The 27,682-nt window shown below is 41.9% G+C and overlaps 1 protein-coding gene across 2 annotated transcripts in view; it reads left to right on the plus strand.

The window, feature by feature from the left end:
* ATP10B (ATPase phospholipid transporting 10B (putative)) overlaps positions 1-27,682 on the plus strand; it is a 361,387-nt gene that overhangs the window by 223,679 nt on the left and 110,026 nt on the right. For both annotated transcript variants that reach the window (XM_066591077.1, XM_066591078.1), the window contains exons 3-4: positions 5,157-5,429; positions 14,075-14,269. In XM_066591077.1, the coding sequence (XP_066447174.1) occupies positions 5,167-5,429; positions 14,075-14,269 (458 nt within the window). In that variant the 5' untranslated portion in view covers positions 5,157-5,166. The remainder of the gene's footprint in view (positions 1-5,156; positions 5,430-14,074; positions 14,270-27,682) is intronic.

Consider the following 27,682-nt stretch of genomic DNA (forward strand, 5'->3'; position numbering starts at 1 on the left):
CTAGGATGAAAGAAGACGTGATAGTGACCAGCATTTTAGAGCAATGTTTCAACACAAAAAAACATCTTAGATAAACAGCAGTTTTGCAAGTTATCACACTGGCTGTTATATATAAGCGCAAGTTGTTCGAAAGGTTAGCAATAAAGATGAGCGAACACCAAAATGTTCGGGTTCGCGTTATTCGAAACGAACTTCCCGCGATGTTCGGGTGTTCGTTTCGAATAACGAACCCCATTGAAGTCAATGGGCGACCGGAACATTTTTGTATTTCGCCGATGCTCGCTAAGGTTTTCATGTGTGAAAATCTTGGCAATTCAAGAAAATGATGGGAACGACACAGCAAGTTCTCCTCTGCCACAGCTGTAACAGCTGTGGCAGAGAAGAACGATGTTAGCCCATTGAATTCAATGGAGCCGTCAATACAGCCGACTCCACTGAATGCAATGGGCTGCCGGCGATCGCGGGATGAATTGTCGGAAAGGGGTTAAATATATAAGCCCTTTCCTGCAATTCATCCAGAAATGTGTAAAAATAAAAAATATATATATACTCACCTGGTGCCGATAGACGGAGTTCAGCGCGGCAGGCTGCAGTTCTCCTGAACTGCTCTGAACAGCTGTTAGTAGTATTCAGCAGCCGGGGATTTAAAATCCCCGCCTGCTGAATAAGATGCCTCTGAATGGTCACAGCCTGACCAATCAGAGGCCAGCCCTCACTCACACCCATTCATGAATTCATGAATGGGTGAGTGAGGGCTGCCTCTGATTGGCTCAGGGGCAGGAGAGCTGAGCAGAGGCAGCCCTCACTCACCCATTCATGAATTCATGAATGGGTGTGAGTGAGGGCTGGCCTCTGATTGGTCAGGCTGTGACCATTCAGAGGCATCTTATTCAGCAGGCGGGGATTTTAAATCCCCGGCTGCTGAATACTACTAACAGCTGTTCAGAGCAGTTCAGGAGAACTGCAGCCTGCCGCGCTGAACTCCGTCTGTCGGCACCAGGTGAGTATATATATATTTTTTATTTTTACACATTTCTGGATGAATTGCAGGAAAGGGCTTATATATTTAACCCCTTTCCGACAATTCATCCCGCGATCGCCGGCAGCCCATTGCATTCAGTGGAGTCGGCTGTATTGCCGGTTCCATTGAATTCAATGGGCAAACATCGTTCTTCTCTGTCACAGCTGTTACAGCTGTGGCAGAGAAGAAGGATTTGTCTTCTATATGTTCTCAATGGGGTTGGCGCTGCTGCCGCCGGCCCCATTGAGCGCATATAGAAATGATTTCTCAGGGAAGAAAGTTAAAGTAACCCGAACATCCGAACATCGTGTGGTGTTCGTTACGAATAACGAACATCCCGAACACCCTAATATTCGCCCGAGCATCAAGCTCGGACGAGTATGTTCGCTCATCTCTAGTTAGCAACCATTTAAAGTTATGAGTTTGAGCACAAAGTTTATTGTAAAGTCGCATAACTTTGAATTTTACATCAATTAATCTTAATTTGCATCCCCTTTATATACCGTACAGTAGTTTAATGTTAATATAAGCAGGGCCTAAGTAACAATTATAATTAAAGGAATAATATTTCGGAAATGTTTATTGTTCTGTAATAGCCAGCTGAAGTTTAATTATAGATATTGCATTCATCTGTTCGCTTTTCTATGGTAAAGTTCTTAATTGATTTGCATAGGTCGATGAACCCTTAATTATTTCTGAAATGGGACGTAATGGGAAAATTTGCAAGAGAAGCAGACTACTCTGATGTTTTTATTAAATCCATTGTGACATCAGGTGTATTCACTGAACAATAAATCACGGAACAGCAGACGACCATGTAGTAAGAGCGTTGAAAGCTATTATTAGTCTAAAAATGACAAAAAATGATTTACGAGCACAGCTGAAAATGACAAGTTTTATTACGAATTATAAAATGGTGCAAATGGTAACAATGTCCTTGATTTGACCTTACTTGTCATGCATAGAAAATTCTCCCCTTGGGAAGTTCCACTACTACAGCTTCTAGAGTGGTAATCATCAAGCTCTTACACAGTCCTATATGAAAAATCTGTATGGTTATGAAACATGGGCAGTGGTGGCTACATGGTCATCACCATACTTTCCTAAGAGCAGATGAAGCGAAAAGTGGCTAGGTAGAAAAATTCAAAACCTTTACCCAAATGGATTATTACAATTTTTTTTTAAAGGAGGAATTGCTCTACATATCTAGTCTCATTGGATAATGTCCATAGCTTTGCCATTTCATATTGCCGTGCCCAGCCCCAACTATATTCTTTATAACAACTGTGTTCGACCAATACAATGTATTTTACAACAACCCCAATTGTACATTCTATAATAAACAAGATCTTGAATCACAATGATGTATGTAATAACAATTAATGTATTCAATTTTAAATGTATTCTAAAACAACCTACCGTATTTGTTCAGTCACAACCATGTATTCCATAGCAACTAATTAAAAGTGCTCAACATGTTTCTTCCTACAACTTTTTATTTTATGTTAAAAAAACAAACAAAAATCTTTAAGGCGGTTGTCCGCTTTAAACAACCCTACTAGTGCCTTTTAAATTTAATGGGTAGTAACTAGAGATGAGCGAGCATACTCTTTAAGGCGATTTACTCGAGAGAGCATCGCCTTTTTTGAGTAACTGCTGGTTCGTCCCTGAAGATTCGGGAAGGGGGTGGGCGCGGGGGGCTGTACGGGGCGGCAAAGGGGAGTGGGGTGGAGAGTGAGACAGATCTCTCTCCCTCCCGATCCCCTCTGCAACCCCCCGCTCACTCCCGTGGCCTCCCCGAATCTTCAGGGATAAGCCAGCGGTTACTTGAAAAAGGCGATGCTCTCTCGAGTAAATCGCCTTAAAGAGTATGCTCGCTCATCTCTAGTAGTAACCTCTCAACAAGTGATGCCAGATCATTAGGATTTGCAAGCACATAACGATCAAAGGGAGGTTAGAGCTCCTGGGCCTATGCCAATCCCTAGAACAAAAGTGACAGAAGTGCCTTTAGCAGTTTCTTTTCACAACACGGGTTATGTCCAACTGCTCTGCATGGAACTGGAAAAACAACTCAAATCACTTTCCTGAAGAGTAGGTAGATGGTAGCAGCGATGCTGTGGGGAAAAAAAAAACATGAAGGAGCCCATTCATTGAAAGTAGGATCCCCACTGATCAGAAAGTAATGACGTGTACTAGTGATAAGCCACCATTTATTAAGAAGCAAATACCCCTTTAATAGAGTGCATCCCTTATTAGCCCCAAAGGGCAGCTCTCTCTTGCCGATCCTGCACATTTGGTCTGCCAATTAAGTTCAGTGTTGTGAAAGAAATTAACACTGACCACCAGGTTCCCCAGGAGGTTGCAAGGGTTCCCATCTTGATATGCTTATTGTGAGAGAACCTTGCTCATGGTGATCAGTGGTCCAAAACCAACAACTGCTATAATAGTAAAACAAACTGCTTACTGGTTTTAATCTCAATCTAAAGAGGCAATTGGGTTATGACAAAATGTTGTTAGGGATAAGAGTACAGATTTTATACAGTATTTCTTATAGTAAATGACATGATTGTAGGGGAGACACACAGTCTCAGTGCAATGTACAAATGTCCCATACACTGTCCATAGTAGCAGAGGGAGGTAATATACAAACTGAGCTACGAGTGCCATAGAGAGATTTTTTTTAATGACATAATTAAAAAAAAACTTTCCTATTCTTCATATATAAGGAGGCTAAAGAAAAAACTAAGCCTAGAAAACCATTTAAATCCTGAATGGTATGTAATCCAAAATGGTTAGCCTGGAAAGTGAAACTTGTTCCACTAGAAGAAAGGCTTATTACACCCACTTCAGTGTGAAATAAAGATGTTATAATTGCTGGAATGCAGAGAAAGAAAAAACAAACATTTCTATTGATCCTTTACACCAGAATTGGCTAGATCTTTAGAAAGTGGTCTGAAAACACCTGATCATAAAAGGACTTTGCAGGACCTGATGCTGAAAGTCATGTTCTTCTGGTTTGTAAGAGATTACAGCACAAAAGACTGGAGTGAGAACACCATACTATATATTGTGTATTATACAAAACACACAATACATAAGCGTATATTAGGAACAACACATTCAAAAATATTTTAAAAAATCAATCATAGGTGGGATCACAATAATCATGTAAAATGTGGAGTAAAGAGAGGCTGCATGCAATATTTTCAATTCTTTTAAACAAAGTATGGATGTATAAATATACAAATAGCAAAAGGTACTATAAAAACATAGCAATGAACCTCTTTATATGGACTCCTGAAAAACTTGTAATAACATGGTTGCAAACAAACAATGGGTATATCAAAGATATAAAGGAAACCCACCCATGATACAGAAACACCTGTCATTCATAGGTGGGATCACACTCATCATATAAGATATAGGATAAATAAATAGAAGAGGTAAAGGCTATATACAGTCAGTTAATAAAGTGCAAGTGCATAGATATACAAATAATGGAAAAGTATTGCAAATCTTGGCAGTAAATCGCTCTCTCAAAAAACTCCTAAAAAGTATAATAATATGATCAAGTGCCAACCATGAAGATGTCAGAAGCATACAGGGAACCTGCCTATGATGCAGAAATACCCCGACATGCATGTCGACCTCTTGGGATCAAGATCACTATGGGATTATGTGAAGATGTTTCCTTTATAGTAGTAACCCTCCCTTAGTATAGATGTCCCGTTAGTAATAGAGACCCCCGATCAGTAGAGCTGTCTCCTTAGTACTTTTTAGTAATTATACCCCCCACACTCAGTGTAAGTGAAAACAGTGCTTGCTATGCCAACACAAACCGCTGCAAAGTGTACTGACCTCTCTGCTTGCTCACCGAACTGCAGATCCGAAAGGGTTCCAGGCAGCAGACTCTTCCCAGTCATCTTGATGATAGGTCATCAGTAGTTCAAAGCTGGGCAACCCCTTCAACATGTTAAATAGCATAAGAGTTTAAGATACTGGCCTCAGCAATTTCTGTTAGTGAATAGGCACCATGTTGTTTGAGTCTTCATCTCTTCGTGTCATACATGAACCTACCCTTTTACATGCATTACCTGTGTAGTGTGTAACTATTAATGGTCACTTTTTATTCCAGCTTTTTATCCATGGATTCAAGCTTTTACCGTTGGAAACGGGTTTTACAAAAAGATTCCTCCTCATGCCCTTCTGAAAGAACTCCTCTGCTTCGAAGCAAGAAAAAAGGTCCAGCTTACAACTTGAACAAACAGCGGGTAGTGTTTGCCAATAACAAAAAATGGGAAGGCGACTGCAAGACTATTGCCAGATTTTATGTTGGAAACAAAATACGAACTACCAAATACACTTTTTTAACTTTTCTACCAAAGAACCTATTTGAACAGTTTTACAGGTAAGAGACACTTTAAAAAAGCAATTGCTAAACTACATAGAAGTGCCACCATAGTCAATAGTAGCACTCCTTCTGGTAGTGTGAGTGATAAATGTGGTGCAAATCCAGAGATTCTACTTTCACAAATTATATAAAGTCCAAATATGCTAAGAAGGACACCACACACCAATGCAAAATCCTCTATAGAAGACTTCATGATTTTAGAAGTACAGTGAGGCAACATTTTGGGTGCAAAGCCCTTAATCAGACCAATAGTATATGAAGCAGGACCAGACAGTCACCATGTTAAGGAGTCATCAACTTCTGTACAATAATTTGCATTCATCATTGTTGTGTGACGTTCTTCTGGGTATATTTGACCTTTACCTAAAGAGAAAAACTCAGCATATATAACAACTAATGTCACTTATACTGTTACTGCTTTACTAATGTTCATACGTCTGAAAAGCTATAAATCGTCTGAAAATTACATATTACTTACATTCACTTTCTAGTATGGTGTAAACTTGTATTTTTGTTCATTTTTTATAGTTTCATGTATCTATCCATCTAAAAAATTTCAGATTTCATACAAAGACCTGACAAGCACAGAGTAGAATGATAGATCAGGTTTCTGAATTGTATGTATTCCTTACATGATAAGTATCAGCCATCTTTGCCAGTCAACATCTGCCCATAAATCTGGTTGTGGCTATAAACCCTTTCCAATCCACTGTCTGACGTCTAAAGACATTATGATTTAAGGCTGTACAGCTTTGATGTTAGAAGACATCCGTCGTGGTTTTCTTACTGTATATTGGCAGCCTCTCTGCTGTCAGAGTCTATCCAACGTGTCACCTCATGCAGTACTGGCTTTAGCCAGCAGATAGCGCCGTTGTATAACAGCAGAAAAAGAGTAAGCCCCCTAGGAAAACCCGGATACAAATTGGATTGGAAAGGGTTAACCTTTTAAATGTCGCTGTCAGTTTTGACAACAGCATTTAAATGTCTCATTCGGGATTGTGATGTCCCAAACGGGCCCCCACAATGCGATTGTGGGGTGCTATCTAGGTGTAATGGCATCCTTGTGTCTTCTGAAGGCCCCTAGGGCAGCCATGAATGATTGCCTATTAAGACATACCTGCAGCATATCTTAATAGATTGACAGTCAGAATAAAGTATAATGCAATACTGCATAAAATTCTTACATTTAAATTTGTATTCCAGCATTAGGATGGGAAACTTAATAAGACTGTTGGGTGACTGTTGGAAATGAGCTAACTTTTGAGGAGTTTGGTTCAGCTGGTTCGCCAAACTTTTGCCACAAATTCACTCCAAATTAATTTGAAATGAACCAAAAGTTAAAGGGGTTGTCTCACGGAAAACATCAAAATTTTACCTTACCCCATTCCCCCTGTCACCCCCCTGGCATAAAATAGCAAATTAAAGCAGTTTTTAAACCGCTTGCTACTCACCAATCCGACGAAATAAGGACTTTAAAAAATCTTCTCTCAAAGATGGCCGCCGGTCCTTTCCCAGGGATGCACTGTGGTTTTCTCTCATGGTGCACCGCGGGTCTTCTCCCATGGTGCACCATGGGCTCTGTGCGGTCCATTGCCGATTCCAGCCTCCTGATTGGCTGGAATCGGCACATGTGACGGGGCGGAGCTACGATGACGACGCAGTGACCAGCTCTCCGGCACGAGCGGCCCCATTCACCAGGCAGAAGACCGCACAGCATCTAAAAAAGCAAGAAGCCAGCGAAATTAGACGGAGCCATGGAAACGGGAACGCTAGCAACGAAGCAGGTAAGTGAATAACTTCTGTATGGCTCATATTTAATGCACGGTGTACATTACAAAGTGCATTAATATGGCCATACAGAAGTGTATAACCCCACTTGCTGCCGCGAGACAACCCCTTTAACTATATTCCCTAAAACTGGTGTATAGCGCAGTCTAAGAGTCAAAAAAGCCCCATATAACACTCAGAGAGGGGCTTTTATACCGCTTAGACAGTGTTATAAACCAGTATTCAGAAGAAGTGCTAAGTAAACTGAACTTTTAGCAAAGTTCAACCTGAAACATGGTTCTTCTGATTCACTCAACACTAGTCATTATATATGGCTTATCTGTGGAACACACAGCATTTCCAGCTTAAGGGATCTGGAGATGTCAATCACTAAGTAGGGGTGTGGTTTAAGCTTAATGAGGGGGGAAGCCTGGACCAGTCCCAGCATGGTCCAGGTTTTCCTCCTTATTAAGCTTACATGACACCCTAATATGCATATGAGGTGTGAACAGCTCATTAGATGGTTCACACCTCATTTACAAATTAGAAATGCCAATTTTAGGGCTCAGGAAGCACTGTGAGTGGAAATAAAGTATGATTACTCATGTTATCCTACCCATACATAGGGGTTAGCATAGGTATATGGGGATAATTGACATTAGAAACTCCCTTAAATCACTGTTTTGAGAATTTTTACTTTGTACCACATAAATCAATACAATTCTACTTTTGGGTACTGTTTGGATTCCCATTTAATCCTGGAATATAAAATTTATTATAATAAACATTTCCTTCAAATATGGAATTGGCAATGTAAGTGTTTCTGAGCTATGTTATGAATAGCAACTCCCTCTAATATACAATACAAAGCATCCCCAGGAGATTTAAGTCTGTGAGTTTTCCCTTTTCAGTCATATTGTTGAATATATAAATGAAAATCGTTGTAAAATCCTGTGAAGGGTAAATTGGTGCCCCATTATAGTTGGCCTTCAAATTTCTTTAAAGAAAAAAACTAAAACTGCTGTCATGAAGACGCCGATAAATTAAATTATGACAACTTTTTATCAGAGAGAGCTGAGAGATTTACGGCCTTTTGATTTTAGGAGGATATAGTCTTTCATTTTAGAGATCAGAAAAGAAACAAATTAGTCTTTATCACGCAAAACCATTTTTATAACTTGTGATTTATAAATTTCTTGTATTTTCTTTGAAATACTTCTTTGTTAATTAAATTCATTCTTACTAAATGGGCTTTATTGCCGGAAGGGTCTTTGTTATAAATATGCCCCAATTCCTTAGTTTTATCAGTATATATCCGGATTATCTGGAATTATATTTAACACATGTAAGTTTATTTTCTTGGAAATCATTTCCTTGGATCCTAGGAAATCATTGAAACATATGATGTGGAATCCCACAATATCTGTCCAGCTTGATTTTTTTTTCTAGAAGATATACCAAAAACGTTATATATGCCCTCACCCAGACTTGTTTAGCTTAGCTCTGCCATAAGAAGATTCCTCCAGCGCTTATGCCCGCCATGCGTCAAACGGTACAATGAAGTCCATACAAAGGAAGAGATACTACTTCCTTATAAAAGAATCTCCTTTATTTCCAAAATATTTAAAGCACATAATGTCCAATAAGAGGTACCTTCCAAAACGATGTTCAGCAGACGCATTTCCAAGCCATTTGTAAGGCTTGAAGGACAATTAGGAGAGAAAGCCTGATGGAATCTGGGAGCATTAGGTACAAGATGGATGGATGGTATGTCACCCTCTATGGAGGGTTTCTGGTTAACCAAGATTGTTACAAAGGTCATTACAGGATCAGATGAGATGGACGAGGGTGAGTTCTGCCCAGTGATGGACTGGTTGGCAGCAGCAAATGATTGGCTGAAGAAAATTGGCGGGAAAATGCCTGTGGTTGTCAGGCAGAATCAGGTGGCCTGACAGTGACTGGTGATAGACCCAGAAGAATTGGCTGGGAGGAGCAGCAGTGAAATATGGAGGTGCAGAGATGTGAGTCCATCATCATCTGGAAAGGAAGCAGCATCCCACCCTCCCTCACTTAGGTTTGTCGCGGTGTAGTTAATGGGGACTGTCGCCCACATTAGGCGGGTGAGTTTGGTGGTGGTAAACTCGTGGCTGTAAGACAGAGTTTACAGGAAGTGTTATGGTTATTATTGGTTACATTTCTCCCCAATGTTTGTAACCCCGTTAAATAAACACTGCGGCCTTCTTTATCCAATATTGGTATCTGTGTCGGTTATTTATAAGACTTTGGTAAGGTTTTATTAAAGCGTAAAATTCCATGGATTTTTGTTCACAGCTGAAATGGACGTCACAGTACAATGATGAAAATAATTTATGGACTAATCAAGTTTCTTCATACCCTATGACATATGTGTACTAAAATATCCACACTTTGATTAGTTATATGTATCTTATTCAAATTTCAAAGCAACAAAAATGCACCTGCAGTATCAAAACATTTTATTGATTGTCATGCAGGATCATTAAATAGCGTTATATTTTTTGGTATAGAAGATGTTAAAAGAACAGTAAGACATAGAGATTGGAGAAAGCTTGTCCTGTCTAGAGAGGCAAACTGGATCTTGAGACTAGGGTCTCATTACCAGAAAGGTATGAATCTCAAAAGTTACTGTATTATATTCCCTTTAGGATGAAGTCACACGAACGTATATCGGCTCGGTTTTTACGCCGAGCCGATATACGTTGTCCTCGTGTGCAGGGGGGGGGGATTGAAGAGCCAGGAGCAGGAACTGAGCTCCCGGCCCCCTCTCCGCCTCCTCTCCGCCCCTCTGCACTATTTGCAATGGGGAGAGGTGGGACGGGGCGGGGCTAATTCTTGGAACTTAGCCCCGCCCTGCCCCGCCTCTTCCCATTACAAATAGTGCAGAGGGGCGGAGAGGAGGCGGAGAGGGGATCGGGAGCTCAGTTCCTGCTCCTGGCTCTTCCATCCTCCCCCCTGCACACGAGGACAACGTATATCGGCTCGGCATAAAAACCGAGCTGATATACGTTCGTGTGACTTCACCCTTAAGCAGAATATATATATATATATATATATATATATATATATATATAGTTGTTTTTTTTAATTTAATCTGACACTGGGCAGTAGGATCACATAACTTCCAGTAAATTTGGAGGTAATCTAGTATTCCATGAAGCAAATTACAATATAAAACAACCTCCAAAATCACCAGCATACTCCCTTCTCTGCTTGTTTGATAACTATAGTTATTTCTCAGTTCCTCTATCTCTTCAAACTGTTTAAATTGCTCACATTGTTACATTTACAACCCTAAATTGGCACAATGCAGTGTATTGAATATGGCCTTAAAATGTTTCAAACTGCTAAAAAGACGATTTTACTATGAAAACCTTCATAAATTGTGATATAAAATATGTAGTTTACATTTCTTACGCCAAATGGGATTTGTTTTATACAGGGGGAATACAGTCCGGAAACTTAAAACGAGAATTAGTGAGAATACATACCGTATATACCGGCGTATAAGACGACTTTTGAACCCCGAAAAATCTGCTCTGAAGTCGGGGGTCGTCTTATACGCCGGTAATACCAAAAAAAAAGTGTAAAAAAAAAAATCATTACTCACCTCCACCGGCGTTCTGTCGCGCTCCGGCAGGATGTCGCTTGCTCCTCGTCCCCGGCGCAGCATTGCTTTCTGAATGCGGGGCTTGGAATCCCCGCCTCCAGAAAGCTAATACACACGCCGTCAGCAAGTTACAGCCATTCAATGACAGCATTGAATGGCTGTGATTGGCTGAAGGCGCACGTGGCTTCAGCCAATCACACCCATTCAATGATGTCATTGAATAGTGTGATTGGCTGAAGCCACGTGCGCCTTCAGCCAATCACAGCCATTCAATGCTGTCATTGAATGGCTGTAACTGGCTGACGGCGTGTGTATTAGCTTTCTGGAGGCGGGGATTCCAAGCCCCGCATTCAGAAAGCAATGCTGCGCCGGGGACGAGGAGCGAGCGACATCCTGCCGGAGCGCGACAAAACGCCGGGGGAAGTGAGTAATGATTTTTTTTTTTTTACACTATATTACCGGCGTATAAGGTGAAAGTTGGGGGGTCGTCTTATACGCCCCGTCGCCTTATACGCCGGTATATACGGTATATACTAAAATATCCACACTTTGATAAGTTATCCACACTTTGATAGATTGAAATAATGCTATATACGTATATAGCATTAGTTCAATTTATCAAAGTGTGGATAACTAATCAAAGTGTGGATATTTTAGTAAAAGCACATCATAGGGTATGAACAAACTTGATTGGTCCGTAATCGATTTTTAATCCTTGCATAGTAATATCCATTTCAACTGTGAACAAGAATCCAGATGGCTTGGAAATGCATCTATGTGAACCTGGTTTTGTTCGGTATCTCTTATTATGTGCTTTTAATATTTTGGAAATAAAGAAGATTCTTCTATCTGTAGCTGACATCTCTTTCTTTGCATTGATTTATTTTTCCCTTTATTAAAGAAATACCATATACACAATACAATACACATATTACATATCTGATACTTGGGTGAGAGTTCAGGAGTACACAGCAGGAGGGTACTGGTACATCTTGTCTCCACCAGAAGTATGGGTGGAGACATGGGTTAGCCGGGTTGACAGAGAGGGTAGGGCCAGGTGTTGCCCACAGGTGGTGATTGGCTGCTGCTATTCCCCTTATGAGTCCGCTGCTATGCGTATGTCGGCTGCCATCTCCCCTGCCTGTGAGCCCGCTTGTGCTCAAAACCCACACCCCATGCTGGTGTCAAGTTCCCGCTATGCCTCTGCTGTCAGTGTCCAGCCATCTGCAGTGCCTGTGCTCGCAGTCCTGCTGGGACTGTCCCTTCGGCTTGCCTTCCCGCTTGGCCGTCACTGTGCTGCTACCCGGATGACTGCCATTAGTGCTTCCTGGCCCGCTGATACAGTCCCCGGTACCCTCCCATCTTCTGTCCTGTCAGCATGCAATTTCTGTGCTCATGGGCAAGCGGTGAGTCTCTCCGGCGGCCTCCGCACTGTGCTTGTGGCTGCGTTGTCACTCTTAGCACAGGTGGCGCTTCTGCCTCCCGGCAACCATTGACAACGCTAGTAGGAACACTGCTCCTCCATCCAGTGGTCTGCTACCTCCTCGGTGATAAAGCCGCTCTTCTATGTGCTGCTCAGATGCCTCCTCCATCCTGCCATGCTGTGGGATCACCGACACCTTGCACCACTTTGCAGCCTCCTCAGAAGGCGACCCAGGGTGCTGTTCGGTGTCCTGCACACGTGGCTAGATACTCCAGCGCGACAGCCAATCCGCAAATGGGGTGTGAACTGGCCGTTCCCTGTCAGTGCTCCAGCCCAAAGCCATGTCTCCACCCCTAGTTCCGGTGGAAACAAGATGCACCAATACCCAGCAGGAGTATCCATAAGGAGTCACATAACTGCAACTGTAATACTCCCATTCCTGTCAATGGAAGACTAATTGGCTCTCACTTTTCATCACATTCTGCAAAGAACTTAATTTTCACAGAGGGAAGAAATAATATAAAGTCATAACAAACACGGCTGCAAACTGCACAACAAAAGTCACTTTAGAATAGAAAGACGGTGGTTGATGGTTGAAGGTTGAACAACTGTTTAGAAAACAATTGTCTGCTGAACGATTCTTTTGCAGACGCAGACGTTCAAATTTGCCATACATGTTCAATACCACCAAGCAACAAATTACTGATCCTTCTGGGATGTTCTTTCACAGAAAGATATTTCTGAGACAGATTTTTCAGCGCCGTGTGACCTTCGGAAGGCAACAACGCTGGATCTTGGGAGTGGGTGAGTATAAAAAATTTATCACCCGACTACCTGTCACATTCCCCATCAGCACCATAACTTACTTTATGGTACTGTGGGGACGTGACAGGTTCCCTTTAAGCAAACGTCAAAATCTGTATCTTCATTGCTTATATCTGCAAATAGATCTAATTGTGGATATATTATTCTTATAGCTCTGTGAATATTAATGGATTAAAGGAATATTTCCATCCTTTTAATGTGTTCAAAAACGCATAACAATGCACTCATCCATAGGATGTTTATTTCCAAAATGCTCCGTTCTCCAGATATTGTAGGTATCAATTCATCTGTGCTGTGGTTGTTTACTGCTTGAAATAGCAGAGGAGGCCGGCGCTTGTGCACATTTTTCATCTGAATTGGATTTCAGGAGCTCATGCGGATTAGCTTTTGCCCCTGCCACCAGCTACTGACGTGTCCTGCTATTTCTTTCCATAAAAGAGGTGGTCTTTTTTCCTTGCAACGAGCAGTAAACAAGAAAGCAGAGAAATCAAAAGCTGCAATATCTGGAGAATGGAGCATTTTGGAAATAAACATCTTCGCTATTTTCGAGTACCTGGCTACACGAGTGCCTGACTACTCAGGTGAAAAGATTCGGGGGGCGGCGTGGTGGAGTGGGGGGTAGCAGTGGGGAACAGGGGGGAGCTCTCTCTCTCCCCCCCCCACTCCCCTCTGCAACACCCCGCTCACCCCCAGCGCCCCCCGAATCTTTTCACCCGAGTAGTCAGGCACTCAAAAATAGCGATGCTCGATTGCGAAATTGCCCTTAACGAGTATGTTCGCTCATCTCTATTCATAACCCCTTTATGTAACAGCTGTATATAGTACTCCCAATATACATAATTCCATAGTTTGCATTACAGTCATCGTAAATTCTCAGTATACACATTTTTAATGCTATATGCTGATATTCAGTTTGATGAAATCGATTACATGTCTCCAGTATTGATATGACACTGACTATTTCACCTTTGTGTCATACAGGTCTGCAAACATTTACTTTCTTTTCCTTGCTGTCTTGAACTGGATACCTCAAATTGAAGTTTTTCATAAGGAGATCACGATGATACCGCTTGTCATAGTCCTGCTCGTTATTGCGCTCAAGGATGGTGTGGAAGATTATAAAAGATACGTCAACGATAGGAAGATCAATTTGAGGAAAACCTATGTATATAACAAGTAAGAAATGTTTATGTGTCATTATGCACATGGTACTTGATGGAATATTGATTTGCTTTATGCAACGTTACAAAAGCATAAATATTGTAGAAGCAGATCATACAAATGCGGTGGGGCCTTTGGATGGCTGACCTAGCTCTGGTTGGTTTCACCAATAAGCTTTGGTTTATATACGGTTATTGCAAATGAATTTCTGGATGTGAACCCCTCTTAATTCAAGTTAAACAGATACATAAATTTGATATTAATGGAGTTTTGTTACACAACATCAAAAATATTTTCCACAACAGAGGTGTTTAATGTGAGCTCCCTTTGTCACTCGACACACATTGAGCCGGTCATTAAGTTCCTACCATGCATGTTGCAGCATTACATGGTTGACTGATGCAATGGCTTCTGTGATCTGTCCTTGCAAAGAAAAAAATAAGGTTTGGAGAACGTTGAGGCTAAGGAAGAAGTTCACTATCGTCACCACCTGCACGGCCAATCCAACTATTTGGTAGTCACTAGAGATGAGCGAGCACCAAAATGCTCGGGTGCTCGTTACTCGGGACGAAATTTTCGCAATGCTCGAGGGTTCGTTTCGAGTAACGAACCCCATTGAAGTCAATGGGCGACCCGAGCATTTTTGTATATCGCCGATGCTCGCTAAGGTTTTCGTTTGTGAAAATCTGGGCAATTCAAGAAAGTGATGGGAACGACACAGCAACAGATAGGGCAAGCGAGGGGCTACATGTTGGGCTGCATCTCAAGTTCCCAGGTCCCACTATTAAGCCACAATAGCGGCAAGAGTGCCCCCCCCCCCCGCACTGTCAGCGTAAAGATCGTTCTCCTCTGCCATAGCTGTAACAGCTGTGGCAGAGAAGAACGATGTTTGCCCATTGAATTCAATGGAGCCGGCAATACAGCCGGCTCCATAGAAAGCAATGGACTGCCGGCGATCGCAGGATGAATTGTCGGGAAGGGCTTAAATATATAAGCCCTTCCCTGCAATTCATCCAGAAATGTGTTACAATAAAAATATATACCGTGTATACCGGCGTATAAGGCGACGGGGCGTATAAGACGACCCCCCAACTGTCACCTTATACGCCGGCAATACAGTGGAGCAAAGAATAAAAATCATTACTCACTTCTTCTGACGTTCTGCGCCGCTGCTGCAGGCTGTCGCTCCCTCCTGGTCCACGGCAGAGCATTGCTTTCTGGACACTTGAAATCCCCGCCTCCAGAAACACAGCCAATCACAGCCATTCAATGACATCATTGTCATTGGCTGTGATTGGCTGAAGGCACGTGTGTTTCTGGAGACGGGGATTTAAAGCCCTTTGTAGAGAAAGCAATGCTCTGCCGGGAACCAGGAGGGAGCGACAGCCTGCAGCAGCACCGCAGAACACCAGGAGGGAGTGACAGCCTGCAGGAGCACCGCAGAACGTCAGAAGAAGTGAGTAATGATTTTTATTCTTTGCTCCACTGTATTGCCGGCGTATAAGGTGACAGTTGGGGGGTCGTCTTATACGCCCGGTCGCCTTATACGCCGGTATATATTTTTATTGCAACACATTTCTGGATGAATTGCAGGTAAGGGCTTATATATTTAACCCCTTCCCGACAATTCACCCCGCGCACGCCGGCAGCCCATTGCTTTCAGTGGAACCTGCTGTATTGCCGGCTCCATTGAATTCAATGGGCAAACATCGTTCTTCTCTGCCACAGCTGTTACAGCTGTGGCAGAGAAGAATGATTTGTCTTCTATATGTTCTCAATGGGGTCGGCGCTGCTGCCGCCGGCCCCATTTAGCGCATATAGAGAAGAGAACAGAAATCGCAGATCGCACATAGGTGCGATCTGTGATTTCTATGGCCTTAAGAAGGACCGTTGGGGTTCTTGAAACCTAAAATACTCCTAACACTCTCCCTATAGCAGCTCCACCAAGATACCACTTTCCCTGAACTAATGTCAGAATGCATCTGTGGCGAGCCGCGGGAGGGGCAGATTTTAATACTCGGGTGACACCTAATCTCGCCAGCCACTCACAGCAGGGGGGTGGTATAGGGCTTGAACGTTGCAGGGGGAAGTTGTAATGCCTTCCCTGTCTTTCTATTGGCCAGAAAAGCGCGCAAATTTGTCAGGGAAGAAAATGAAAGTAACCCGAACACAGCGTTGTACTCGTTACGAGTAACGAGCATCTCGAGCACCCTAATACTCGAATGAGCATCAAGCTCGGACGAGTATGCTCGCTCATCTCTAGTAGTCATCTATTGAGCTTAGTTCTGACTTTATTATGAAAATGGGGGATGCCCCTACTATTGAGATTTCCTGTTCCAGCTGCAACAGAAGCCATATCTGAAGCTTCCAGGTACAAAATCCCTGTGATTGTTTCCTCGTTTAAAAAAAGAAGGGGCTGTACCCTTTCCTACAGGTTATAGCATAAAACATATTCACCTTAGGGGAGTTGTGCATATGCCCTACATAGGCATGTAGCTTTTTCCTTCCCCAGATTCTGACATAAGAACAATCAGCTATGGCAGCGCTCCACTGATACTGTGGAAAAAAGAGATCATATGGTGTTCTTCAAATAGTATATGGGTGAAAAATAGATTTTAGGTAACTCACCCTGATGTCTCTGGACTCCCTAATATGGGAACTCCGGCACATACTTAATCCTGGTGTGCAATATGATGAGTTTACAAGTCCTGGTCTTCCAGACATCCACAAATGAAGAGCATCAGATTTATTAGTAAAGATATATCAGCAGCAACACATTTCAGCTCACAAGCGAGCCTTTTTCAAGCATAAAATTACAAATATAACACGAGTATATATAGGAAACAAAGCATATATTACCCGAACTATGTCCGCCGTCTGGTCCAACAGCATCATGGCATCATCTGATGACGCAATGTGCCCGTTGTGCATCACATGACCGCGCCGCTGAGTGTGGAACGCAAAACATGCGTTTCACTGGGAAACTGGATGACATCAATGTGCATATTGTCATTGGGATAATTCTAACTAACTTTATAAACACTAACTGGTAAATGGCAAAACAATATAACTTTGCAAATAATTAATAAACATGGTTATTTCAGTATTATATATAAAATAAATAGATTTTTGAGCTATTCAGTATTTTAAAAGAGCATAATCATATATACATAAAACAAAGGCTTACATCATGTGACCTGATTAATGAATATCTACTGTATGTAAAATTACAAATTGTGTGCCCACTGGGTGGATCTTCATCAAAAGTCGTTCAAAAATGATGTTGTGCATTAATAACAGACTGATAGACGTGAAAATCAAGGACACAAAACACTCTCTTGTCTTCGGTGGCAGCCAATTTTTCTCCTAGCCACCTAGTCTTTGGTCTCATCTTCTGCTTGGCAGGAGGAAGACTCCTTCTCCTCCCACAAATGAGCACTCTAGCGGATCACACTTGTAGTGGCTCTCCTTATCTCACTGCAACTGTGGTGATCGTTCTCTCATCTAAAAGCAGATTGTAGAAGACAATGAGAAAGCCATGGGCTTTAGAGGACATACCAACAATAGGCTGTCCTGAGTCTTAATAGCTATTAAAATGGAAAAAATGCATGTTTGCTGAACTTTTTGCAAAAAGTTTGGCTTGGTCCGAATTAGTTAATTCCGAAACAGAAGTTTACCAAAACCCCTAAAGCTGGTGTATAATATTATCTTATACAGTGTTATATACCAGTGTTCAGGACTAGTGTTGAGCGAAGTGAACTAATAGAGCCTTCTTCAAGGTAGAACTGTGCTAAAAGTTTTGGTTCGTGCTGAACCAAACTTTTAGCAAAGCCCTCCTGGCAGCAGGATTCTACTGTTTTGGTGTGCTGAACACTACCTGGGAGTAAATGGTCCATATAACCAGAGTTTTTTTTCTTCTGCTGGTTGGGCTGGGGAAGGTTAGGAAGTGTGTTGGGATTGTGTTTCTCTTGTCTACATGCTATATTACTTAGCTTTGAATATTTTATTTCTTGTTTTTTTTTTTTTATAATACAAGTTATATATGAATATTTAGTGTACACATATACCCCATATACTCATGGACATATATTATAATATAATAATAACTTTTTCGTACAATATCGTATTAGTACTCATTGGTAATATGACCTTCGTGATGTTGCCACAGTTTGTTATGCAATGAAAATAGACATTCATATGTTCTTTATCGCTGTAGTTTGGGCCAAATGGTTCTCCCATAGTCAAAGAGACCCAGCTTTGATCCTTGGGTATTGATTGGCAAATAATAAGACTTCATGATTTGGTCAGCTAAGCAATGCAGCTTACATTGTTTTAGTGACCTCATTAATCCAAAGTAATGGGACAAAGAATTAGAATGTCAAGGTCAATGATGCAATACTTCCAACAAAATGTCTCATCGCTATTGAACTACCCAGAAAAATAAATAAATTAATTAATATATCCATTTAGTAAAACTGCCAGGCCGCTAGACTGCCATTTGGGCTGAGTTTTCAAAAGTGTAGAAACAGCTTTTCGACAAGGACTGACGACTGTTACTAGGATATAAAAAGTACACCCATTTTTCTGATACTCTTAACTTTAAGGACATTAATTGTTTTGTATTTTTAAAAACTTTACTATTTTTTCAGCAGCACTTTAAAATGGCATGTTGTAAGAAAAAAACTATTTATGAATGAGCACACTCTTTAAGCAGACTTGTTGAAATAAAAAAACGTGATCAGCTCACCTTCAATATTTCAACCGCTATGCTCATGTACAGAAACTTCCATAGCAGGCATAAAGCAAATTCCAGCATTGGGGATAGCAGCATTAAAATCCAATTGTTTAGCCTGCAGGCTATGTTTAAGGCTTTCACGCAAAACGTTTATGTCGTGCTGACTGCACTCTGTTTTGCATTTATGTATCATATATCTTTTAAAGAATTGGATTTTAATTCTACTGTGCTCAGTGCTGAAATTTGTACTTGTGAGTCTTGATAAAATATTGCATAAATTTCCTACCAAACCTATTTTTGTGAAGAAATGGCAGCAGAGGCCAGGCTTTACTCAGGCATTGGAGCTCAGTATGTCTGGCCATTTATTATAGACAGGACAGTGGGGTTGGGCTTCTATTACAATTAAGGCCCTTTTACACAGAACTATTATAGTTCAAAAATCGAACAGAAATGAATTGTTTAGTCCTAACGCAGCCAGTGTTTGAACAACCAAACATTTGCTTTTCATTCATCTTTCATTTTATGCAGCATAAAAATCATCATTGGCTCATTCACTTATCATTCGGTTTAAATACCAATCGTTCAGTCGTTTTCATCCCCTTATACAGCGAATGAACGACTGATCGATTTCTTGTTTGAACGAGCCAACGATGTATCTGCCTGTATAAAGAGGCTGCCCAAGTACACTCTGACATCGTTCGCTCTTTCAAATAAGAAATTGGCGAAAACGGGCCGTAAGGCCCCATTTACATGCAAAGAGAATAGCTTAAAATTCCTTCAAAAGATAAGGAGAACGACCTCTTTGAGCGATCATTTTGTATAAAGTACTAATGGGCACTAATGCCCATTTGCACTTTATCAGCTTCATTTGTGTGCAAGTGAGCCTCTGGGAGCTGTTGCAGAGCTCAGCAGGAGGTCTGAGCTCTGTATTTAGCTCTAATGTTTCAGCCAGGGGCTGCTAAGAGTAAACAATCTAATCTCTAGCTCCCATGTAGATAACAGCTTGCAGTCTGTTTTCAGCCATGTGCTGCACAGAGAATACAATGTTATCCTTAGCTCCCAGTGTGCAGTCTGAACAATGGTTTTTATGCTGCACTAAAAATCAAGTGCACAATGGTAACATTTACACACAACGATTATCACTCAAAAGCCATCGTTTTAACACATTTTGAGCAATCGTTGCATGTAAAGGGGCCTTTAGTTACCATACAGCCAAAAACATGTTTGACCTAAGGTTTCTGAGAGTGGGGGAAATAGTTAATTGTTTTAGCCTCATATTAAAACAGTTTAGACAAGAGGATACAAAGATAATATAGAAGTAACTGCTGTGGATTTATTTTTGTTTTTTTGTGTGTATTTTTGTACAGTTAGTGCTACTTTAAGAAGCTATTATGTCCTACTATGTTCTAGTAGTGGTAAGTGGCTGTAATAGTAGTAACTTGATCTTTATATAGTATGTATTATAGAACATAGAAAGGCATATAAAATGAATGGCATTATATCTCCTAAAACTAGCCATTAACTGCTGCATTTCTAAACTATCATATTACCTGATCCAAAGTTGGCTTTCTCCTGAAGTGGAAAATATCTGTTTCTCAAAGTTTCTCCATGTGTACATTTCTCAAGGGTTATTTCCATATGGTTGTCATCTCAAGTTGTGCACTAGGTACTTTGTGCATCTGTAGTATTAATGCACAGCAGTTGTTTTTTGTTTGCCAAGAATCAAATGACTGGGGACCTGGGTGACGATGAAATGAGCTGCACACATTGTTAAGCAGTGATCATAGGTTCATGTTCATTGATTTTCATAACCAGTCTAACAAACAAAGTGGTATTTATTCTGCATACGCTTAACCAATTAACCTCTTTCCTACTCATTTTTATACCTTCTAGAAATGGAGTGTGAATAGATTTTACAGGATCATCCACTTCAGGCTGCTTCAATGGAAGCCTAGTCCTTGTAATATGAAGTATAGGTGAAGTCCTCCTAGGGTGATGTCACATCGTGACGTTTTCTTGGCAGACTGTTTTTACATGGGGGGTTGCCATTGGCTTCCCCAGTCATCTTTACCCTCCAGCAAGCTGGGTACTCATTTTACTGACCTCAGAAGGATGGAAGGCTAAGTCAACCTTGACCCAAGTGATGATTGAAACCGCAACCTTCAGGTCGTGAGTGAGAGCTTAGGATTGCTTTTCTGCTGCCTTAACATTCTGTTCCACACAAGGCTCTAAATAGCGTATAGCAAGTTATTATTAATTAAAATCGTTAAATGCCACACTGAAATGTGTTGCATTCATTTTTAAAGGGTATTCACTGGTACGCATTTTGGGGTAGGCTATGGAGCACCAGAGGGCCCCACCGCACCCTCCAGCTAACTGCTTTGATGCTACAGTCAGCATTGATTTGGCATTGAAGCAGTTAAATGGCCACAATCAAAGCTAGTTCTGATTGCAGCTGACTGGGTATGAAGCAAGCTCGGCTTCTGAGTCCGCTTCATGCCTCCCCTTAGGACCTGTGATGGATATGTCCATCATGGGTCATTAGAGAGTTAATGAATAAATTACTAGTTTGATTAAAAGTTTATACACAAATCTAATCTGCAGTGTATGATTTAGTGATCCTGCACTGAGCAGGGGGTTTGACCAACTCTACCCTTCTATGATAATCTGCTCCTTTTGCACTATATTATGCTGCTTTAAGATTGAATGGCATTTTTTACTAACTGAATTGTTGTCATACCTGAACATGCTTCATTCTGTGTACAGCAAGCCTCTACCAGTGCTAACACATTAAGGCTTTGTGCAGTTGCGGTAATTACTTTTCATCAGGCTTCCGCAGTTCTGGAAGGTCAGAATAGTCTCACATGCTCTTCTATTCTGTACGGTATTCAGTCTTCCTGTAAATTCAACATTCCAAATTGTCAAAATGATTCCATTTTTTTGGTCACTCATGTGATCTCTATAATACCTTATTTTATGGCTGTACCCGGACCTTCAAGAGAGAAGTCACATGACTTTCTAACTATGATTTTTGTTGCTATGGACTGTCAGGACCCAAGCTGCACACTGATTGGTTGAAGGACTAGGTATAAAAGTGAGGTCCTGTTCATGAACTCTGGTGTGACAAAGCAGTTTTAGAGCCTGTAGAGGAGAGAGAGACTCAGCTAGTAAAGCTGTAGCAGAGTAGACCTGCCGCTGGACTTGTGTACCTGAGAAGGAGATCCGCAGGTGAACAGCTTAGCATCACTGAACTTCACAGGAGAAATAAGCTGTGCTGCCACCTAGTGCGCGGTCTGTGAGTCCAAACCCCATCTTCCAGTAATGCGTACTATCACCAAAGATACAGAGACTGACGTCCTAGGGCGATTTTAAGTGCAACAACAACTGTGGAGTCTGAAAAAAAATCAACTGAGGAAGCCTCCAGACAAGAACCTCAGTGTTGCATATTCATGAATAACATTGTACTGTAAGACCCCCAATTCCTTGGGTGACCCCTGGAAATCAGCCTTCAACTGAAGGTAGTGTGATTGTACATGAGTTTATAGATAGAGACTATTTTTAAGTGAAACAGCCTGTTCCTACTCACAAATATGATCTTACTGTACCCAACATTGGTTAAGTGTGTACCAGAGCTTCAGAGTATATTTATACTTGCCTTAACCCTTTCCAATCCACTGTCTGACCTCTGAAGACATTATGATTTAAAGCTGTACGGCTCCGATGTTGGAAGACATCTGTCGGGGTTCTCTTACTGTATATTGCCAGCCTTTCTGCTGTCAGAGCCTATCCAACGTGTCACCTCATGAAGTACTGGCTTCAGCCAGCAGATAGCGCCGTTTTATAATGGCAGAAAAAGAGTAAGCCCCCTAGGAAAACCAGGATACAAATTGGATTGGAAAGGGTTAAAGGAGCTTGCAAACTTTAATTTGGACTAGATTACTATCTCTGGCCAGTGTGGACTGGACAATTGCTTGTGATTACTATATAGTGTACAGTGTACTAGTAGGTTTGTATATGTTTTCCCTGAAAGAAAGCAATATAATTTTTTCTTGAGCTGTTCGAATGCTAATTATCCCTAAAGCAATTTTGTTATCCAATTTTCAGTAAAGTATTGTTTAGTTGACCCACCTCTGTAAAGCCTTTCCACACCTGAAACAAAAGTACAGTATGTACCAAGGGCATAATGATCTGTGTCAGCTTAAGAAAAATGTCGACAAGTATATCAAGAAACTGCATTCTTAACATAAAACAGTCGGTTCTTACAGTAATATAGATAAATATTCACACTGATGTTTTCACGCTATTATCAAGTTGTAAAGTCTTAGTCCACTGAATATCTGAAAAAATTATGTCATTACATTTTAGTGTCCCACTCGGAGGTCAAGGAAGCCGGGATATGAGCAGTAAAAATTTGGGTCCTCACACTTGCAAAGCTACTTTAGCTGCTTCCATATGAGTCTGTGATCAGGTGACAGTGTGGTCACCAATGCTTTTCTCTCCCTGACTAACAAAGTAGCAGGAACAAGGAAAGCTAAAGCATACTTTAAGGGATGTATTTTCAAAATTGACTTATCACTTGTCAATGTGTTGGATGATAAAAGTCTAATCAGTGGGGGATCTCATCACTGAGACCCCCACTGATCCTGAGAATGGAGTTCTTCTGTCCCTCTCTTCTCACTGTGGGATCCCCCATCTCCCTCCCGTGCAGTGACATGGAAATTGAATGGAGCTGCAACCAAGCATGCGTGATGCTGCTCTATTAATTTCAATGGGGTTGAGTACAAGTGCTCGGCTATCTCTGGCAGTCTCATTGAAGGTGAATGGAGTACAGTGAATTAGTGAAAAATCTTCCTTGTACTATGTCATCATTGTGAACAAGATACCTGTGCTGAAAGTTTATTGAGCCAATTAACCATTTACTGTGACATTGTTGTGACATCAGTGTTTGTAGTACGCATGTACTGTGCTTTATCCTTCTGTATTTGGACTTGTATAAGGCCATATATTTGGCAAACCGAAATCTGTGAGCCTATTCCGTGTCTCCGAGTGTCTAAGATTTTATATATTTGCAAACAGATTTTTTTTTCCCATAGACTCAAAATTCTGACATGTTCCATTGCATTCTGCCTTTATGGAGTTTTCTCACTAAGAATCATTGCTTTTTCCCTATAACCCTGTTTAATGTACCCTACTTGATTGGCTAATGAAGTGGCTCTCAGCTTGAACCTCCTTAACAAGCTAAGGTCAGGAACATAAAGATATTAGATTGTCAGAATGAGTTGTTGATAGGGGGATCTTCCAACTGCCAGACTTGGAGACAGAAAGGAACCTTCTCCAAAGAGTGTTGATCCAGGGATTATTCTGACTGCCATTATGCAGTCGGGAAGGAATTATTTCCCCCAGGGTGGGGAAATTGGCCTTTGTCTTATTGGTTTTTTTTGCCTTCCTCTGAATCAACATGGGGGGTGGAAACAGGCTGAATGGATGGACATTTGTCTTTTTTCAGCCTAGCATACTATGTGCCACAGCTCACTGCAAGTGACGTCTGACGCCAGGTAACGGGCGCCAGAAGGAGGAACGAGGGTGCTAGCCGGGAGCAGGGGACACCGGAGCGGCGCAGGAGCTGGCACTGGCAGGAGTCCGAGGGAGCGGCCGATCAGCCGCCAGAAGCGGAGGAGCGGGTCCCGGAGTGGCAAGAGGACCAAGAGCGCGGCCGTCAGGAGAGAGGTCCTGCCGGTGAGACTGCAGAAGCTGCGGAGGAGCTGCCAACAGAGCCGATAAGTATAATCTGTGTGTCTTAGTGTGTGTGCCTGTGGGTCTAAGTGTGTGTCTTAGTGTGTGTGTGTAGCTGTGGGTCTAGGTGTGTGTCTCTGACTAAGGGGGGGTATTAGAGTAGGAGTGTGTAAGTGTCTGTGTGCAAGGTGTAAGTGTAGCAGGATTAGGGGATTGAGTGAGAGTGCAAGTGTTAGATAATAAAAAAAAAGTGTGTGAGGGGTTGAGCATAGGCGGCAGCGTGTGAGCGGTTGCGCATAGGCGGCAGCGTGTGAGGGGTTGCGCATGGTCGGCAGCGTGTGAGCGGTTGCGCATAGGCGGCAGCGTGTGAGCAGAGTGAGAGCAAGTCTATCTTCACTACTTCTGTAATTTAATTGTAGATCCGCATTAGGATGAGCTCCATGCCTGACAATGTCATCCAGTGTGCTACTTGCACAATGTATGCGGTCCTTGATCAGCCGATTGAGGGTGCATACTGTTGGGCAAGATGCGTGCACGTCGCACATTTAGAAGCCCAAATCCTGGATCTAAATGGGCAACTGGCAACACTGAGAGCCATTGACATAATGGAAAGGAGTTTGGTGCTCACTGAGCAGACACTCGCGGGGGTAGAAGCGGGGGCGGATGGTAGTACGGAAGAGCAGGGGGCACAGGCAGTACGCTGGGTGACAGATAGAAAGAGGGGTAGAGGGAAAAGAACCAGGGAGGCTAGTCCAGAACTGGCACAACCCAACTAGTTTGCAAAGTTGGCAGATAAGGGGGATGCCATTACAGAGCCAGCACAGCTGCAGCACGACATGCCCTCTGAACTCCAGGGAGATGACTGCTTCAGTGAGATGGGGACGGTGAGTGCAGGGCAGGCTAGACAGGTCCTACTGGTGGGGAACTCAATTATAAGGGGAACAGATAGGACAATCTGCCATAAAGACAGGGATCGTTGAATGGTGTGTTGTCTTCCTGGCGCTCGAGTTCGACACATCGCGGATCGGATTGACAGATTACTGGTAGGGGCTGGTAGGATCCAGCGGTCATTGTGCATGTTGGCACCAAAGATCAAATTAGAGGTCAATGGAGAGCCCTCAAAAATGATTTCAAGAGACTTAGCGTCCAAGCTTAGGGCGAGGACCTCCAGGGGTAGTTTACTCGGAAATACTACCTGAACCTAAAGCCACACTAGTAAGGCAGCAGGATCTTAGGGAGGTAAACAAGTGGCTCTGGAGTTGGTGTAAGAAGGTAAACAAGTGGCTCCGGAGTTGGTGTAAGAAGGAGGGATTTGGGTTCCTAGAGAACTGGGCTGACGTAGGCTCTACCGTAGGGACAGACTGCATCTTAATGGGGAGGGCGCAGCTGTGCTGGATGAGAAGATGGCTAGAAGGCTGGAGGAGTGTTTAAACTAGGGATTGGGGGGAGGGCAAAAAGAGAAATAAGGGGGTAGTCAGCGTAGCTAGCAACTAAGGTCTAAGCAATGCGAATGGGTGTCAAGCAGGAGGAGGGGTTAGTACAGTTAGAACTGTCAGTTCAGCCAATAGTACCATTAGTAACAATATGAATTTAAAGAACAAAAAAAACTGTTCAAATTGTAAGACCACGAATGCAAGAAGTCTGATCGGTAAAGTGGGTGAGCTTGAAGCGAGAATGACTGATGAAAACTATGATATAGTGGGAATAACGGAAACATGGCTTGATGATAAGTGCGATTGGGCAGTGAATTTACAGGGTTACAACCTCTTCAGAAGAGACCGTGGAAACCAGAAAGGGGGAGGGTATGTCTGTACGTTAAATCGCACTTATGCCGAGGCTACAGGAAGATATAGATGCAGGAAATGAACAGGTGGAATCTCTGTGGGTAGAAATACAGGAAGAAAAAAGTAACAAAATCCTGATAGGGGTTTTCTATAGACCACCAAAAGCAACAGAAGAAACTGAAACCTTACTATTAAGGCAGATAGAAGAGGTGTCAAACCGCAAGGAAATAATTATCATGGGGGACTTTAATTATCCAGATATAACATGGGAGAACAAAACCTGCAAATCTCATAGGGGTGATAAATTCTTGAGAACAATTAAATAACTACCTTATCCAACTTGTGCAGGAGCCAACTAGAGCAAGGGCCACTCTGGACTCAGTATTAACTAACAAACCAGAATGAATAATGGGGGTACAAGTTGAGGGGCACTTTGAGAACAGTGACCACAATATAATCAACTTCCGGCTGTCATTCAATAAGAAGACTTATCAGGGAGCGACAAATAAACTAAACTTTAGTAAAGCAAAATTTGATCAGCTTAGAACTACTTTCGGTACCATTAATTGGGACAACATCCTCAAATATATCAGTACAAAAGACAAATGGGAAAAGTTTAAAAGGATCCTAATCACCTCATGTGAGCAGTTCATTCCCTTTAAAAATAAAAAAACTTCAAGTAAAAGGAAACCATTGTGGCTCGACAAGACTGTAAGGGGGGCAATAAATGAAAAAAAGAAAGCGTTCAAACTACTAAAGCAAGAAGGTAACAAAGAAGCTCTAAAATCGTACAGGAAAAAAAACAAAATATGCAAAGATAAGTTCAAAATTGCTAAGGAGGAGGCTGAAAGACTGATCGCCAAAGAGAGCAAAAACAACCCGAAACTATTTTTTAACTATATTAACAGCAAAAGAATTTGCACCAAAAGCACTGGCCCTTTAACAAATAATGCAGGAGAAATCATTGAAGATGATGGAGAAAGGCAAACCTATTAAATAGTTTCTTTTCAAGCGTATGCACGAACGAAAAGGAAATGCAACATGAGATGCAGGGGACCAAAATGAACCCCTCACAAAATATCTCATACCTAACGCAGTAGGAAGTGCGGAACAGGTTAAAGAAGATTAAAATCGATAAATCGCCAGGCCCAGATGGAATACACCCAAGGGTACTAA

The sequence above is a fragment of the Eleutherodactylus coqui genome, chromosome 2 (assembly GCF_035609145.1).
Source record: "Eleutherodactylus coqui strain aEleCoq1 chromosome 2, aEleCoq1.hap1, whole genome shotgun sequence".
NCBI lineage: Eukaryota > Metazoa > Chordata > Amphibia > Anura > Eleutherodactylidae > Eleutherodactylus > Eleutherodactylus coqui.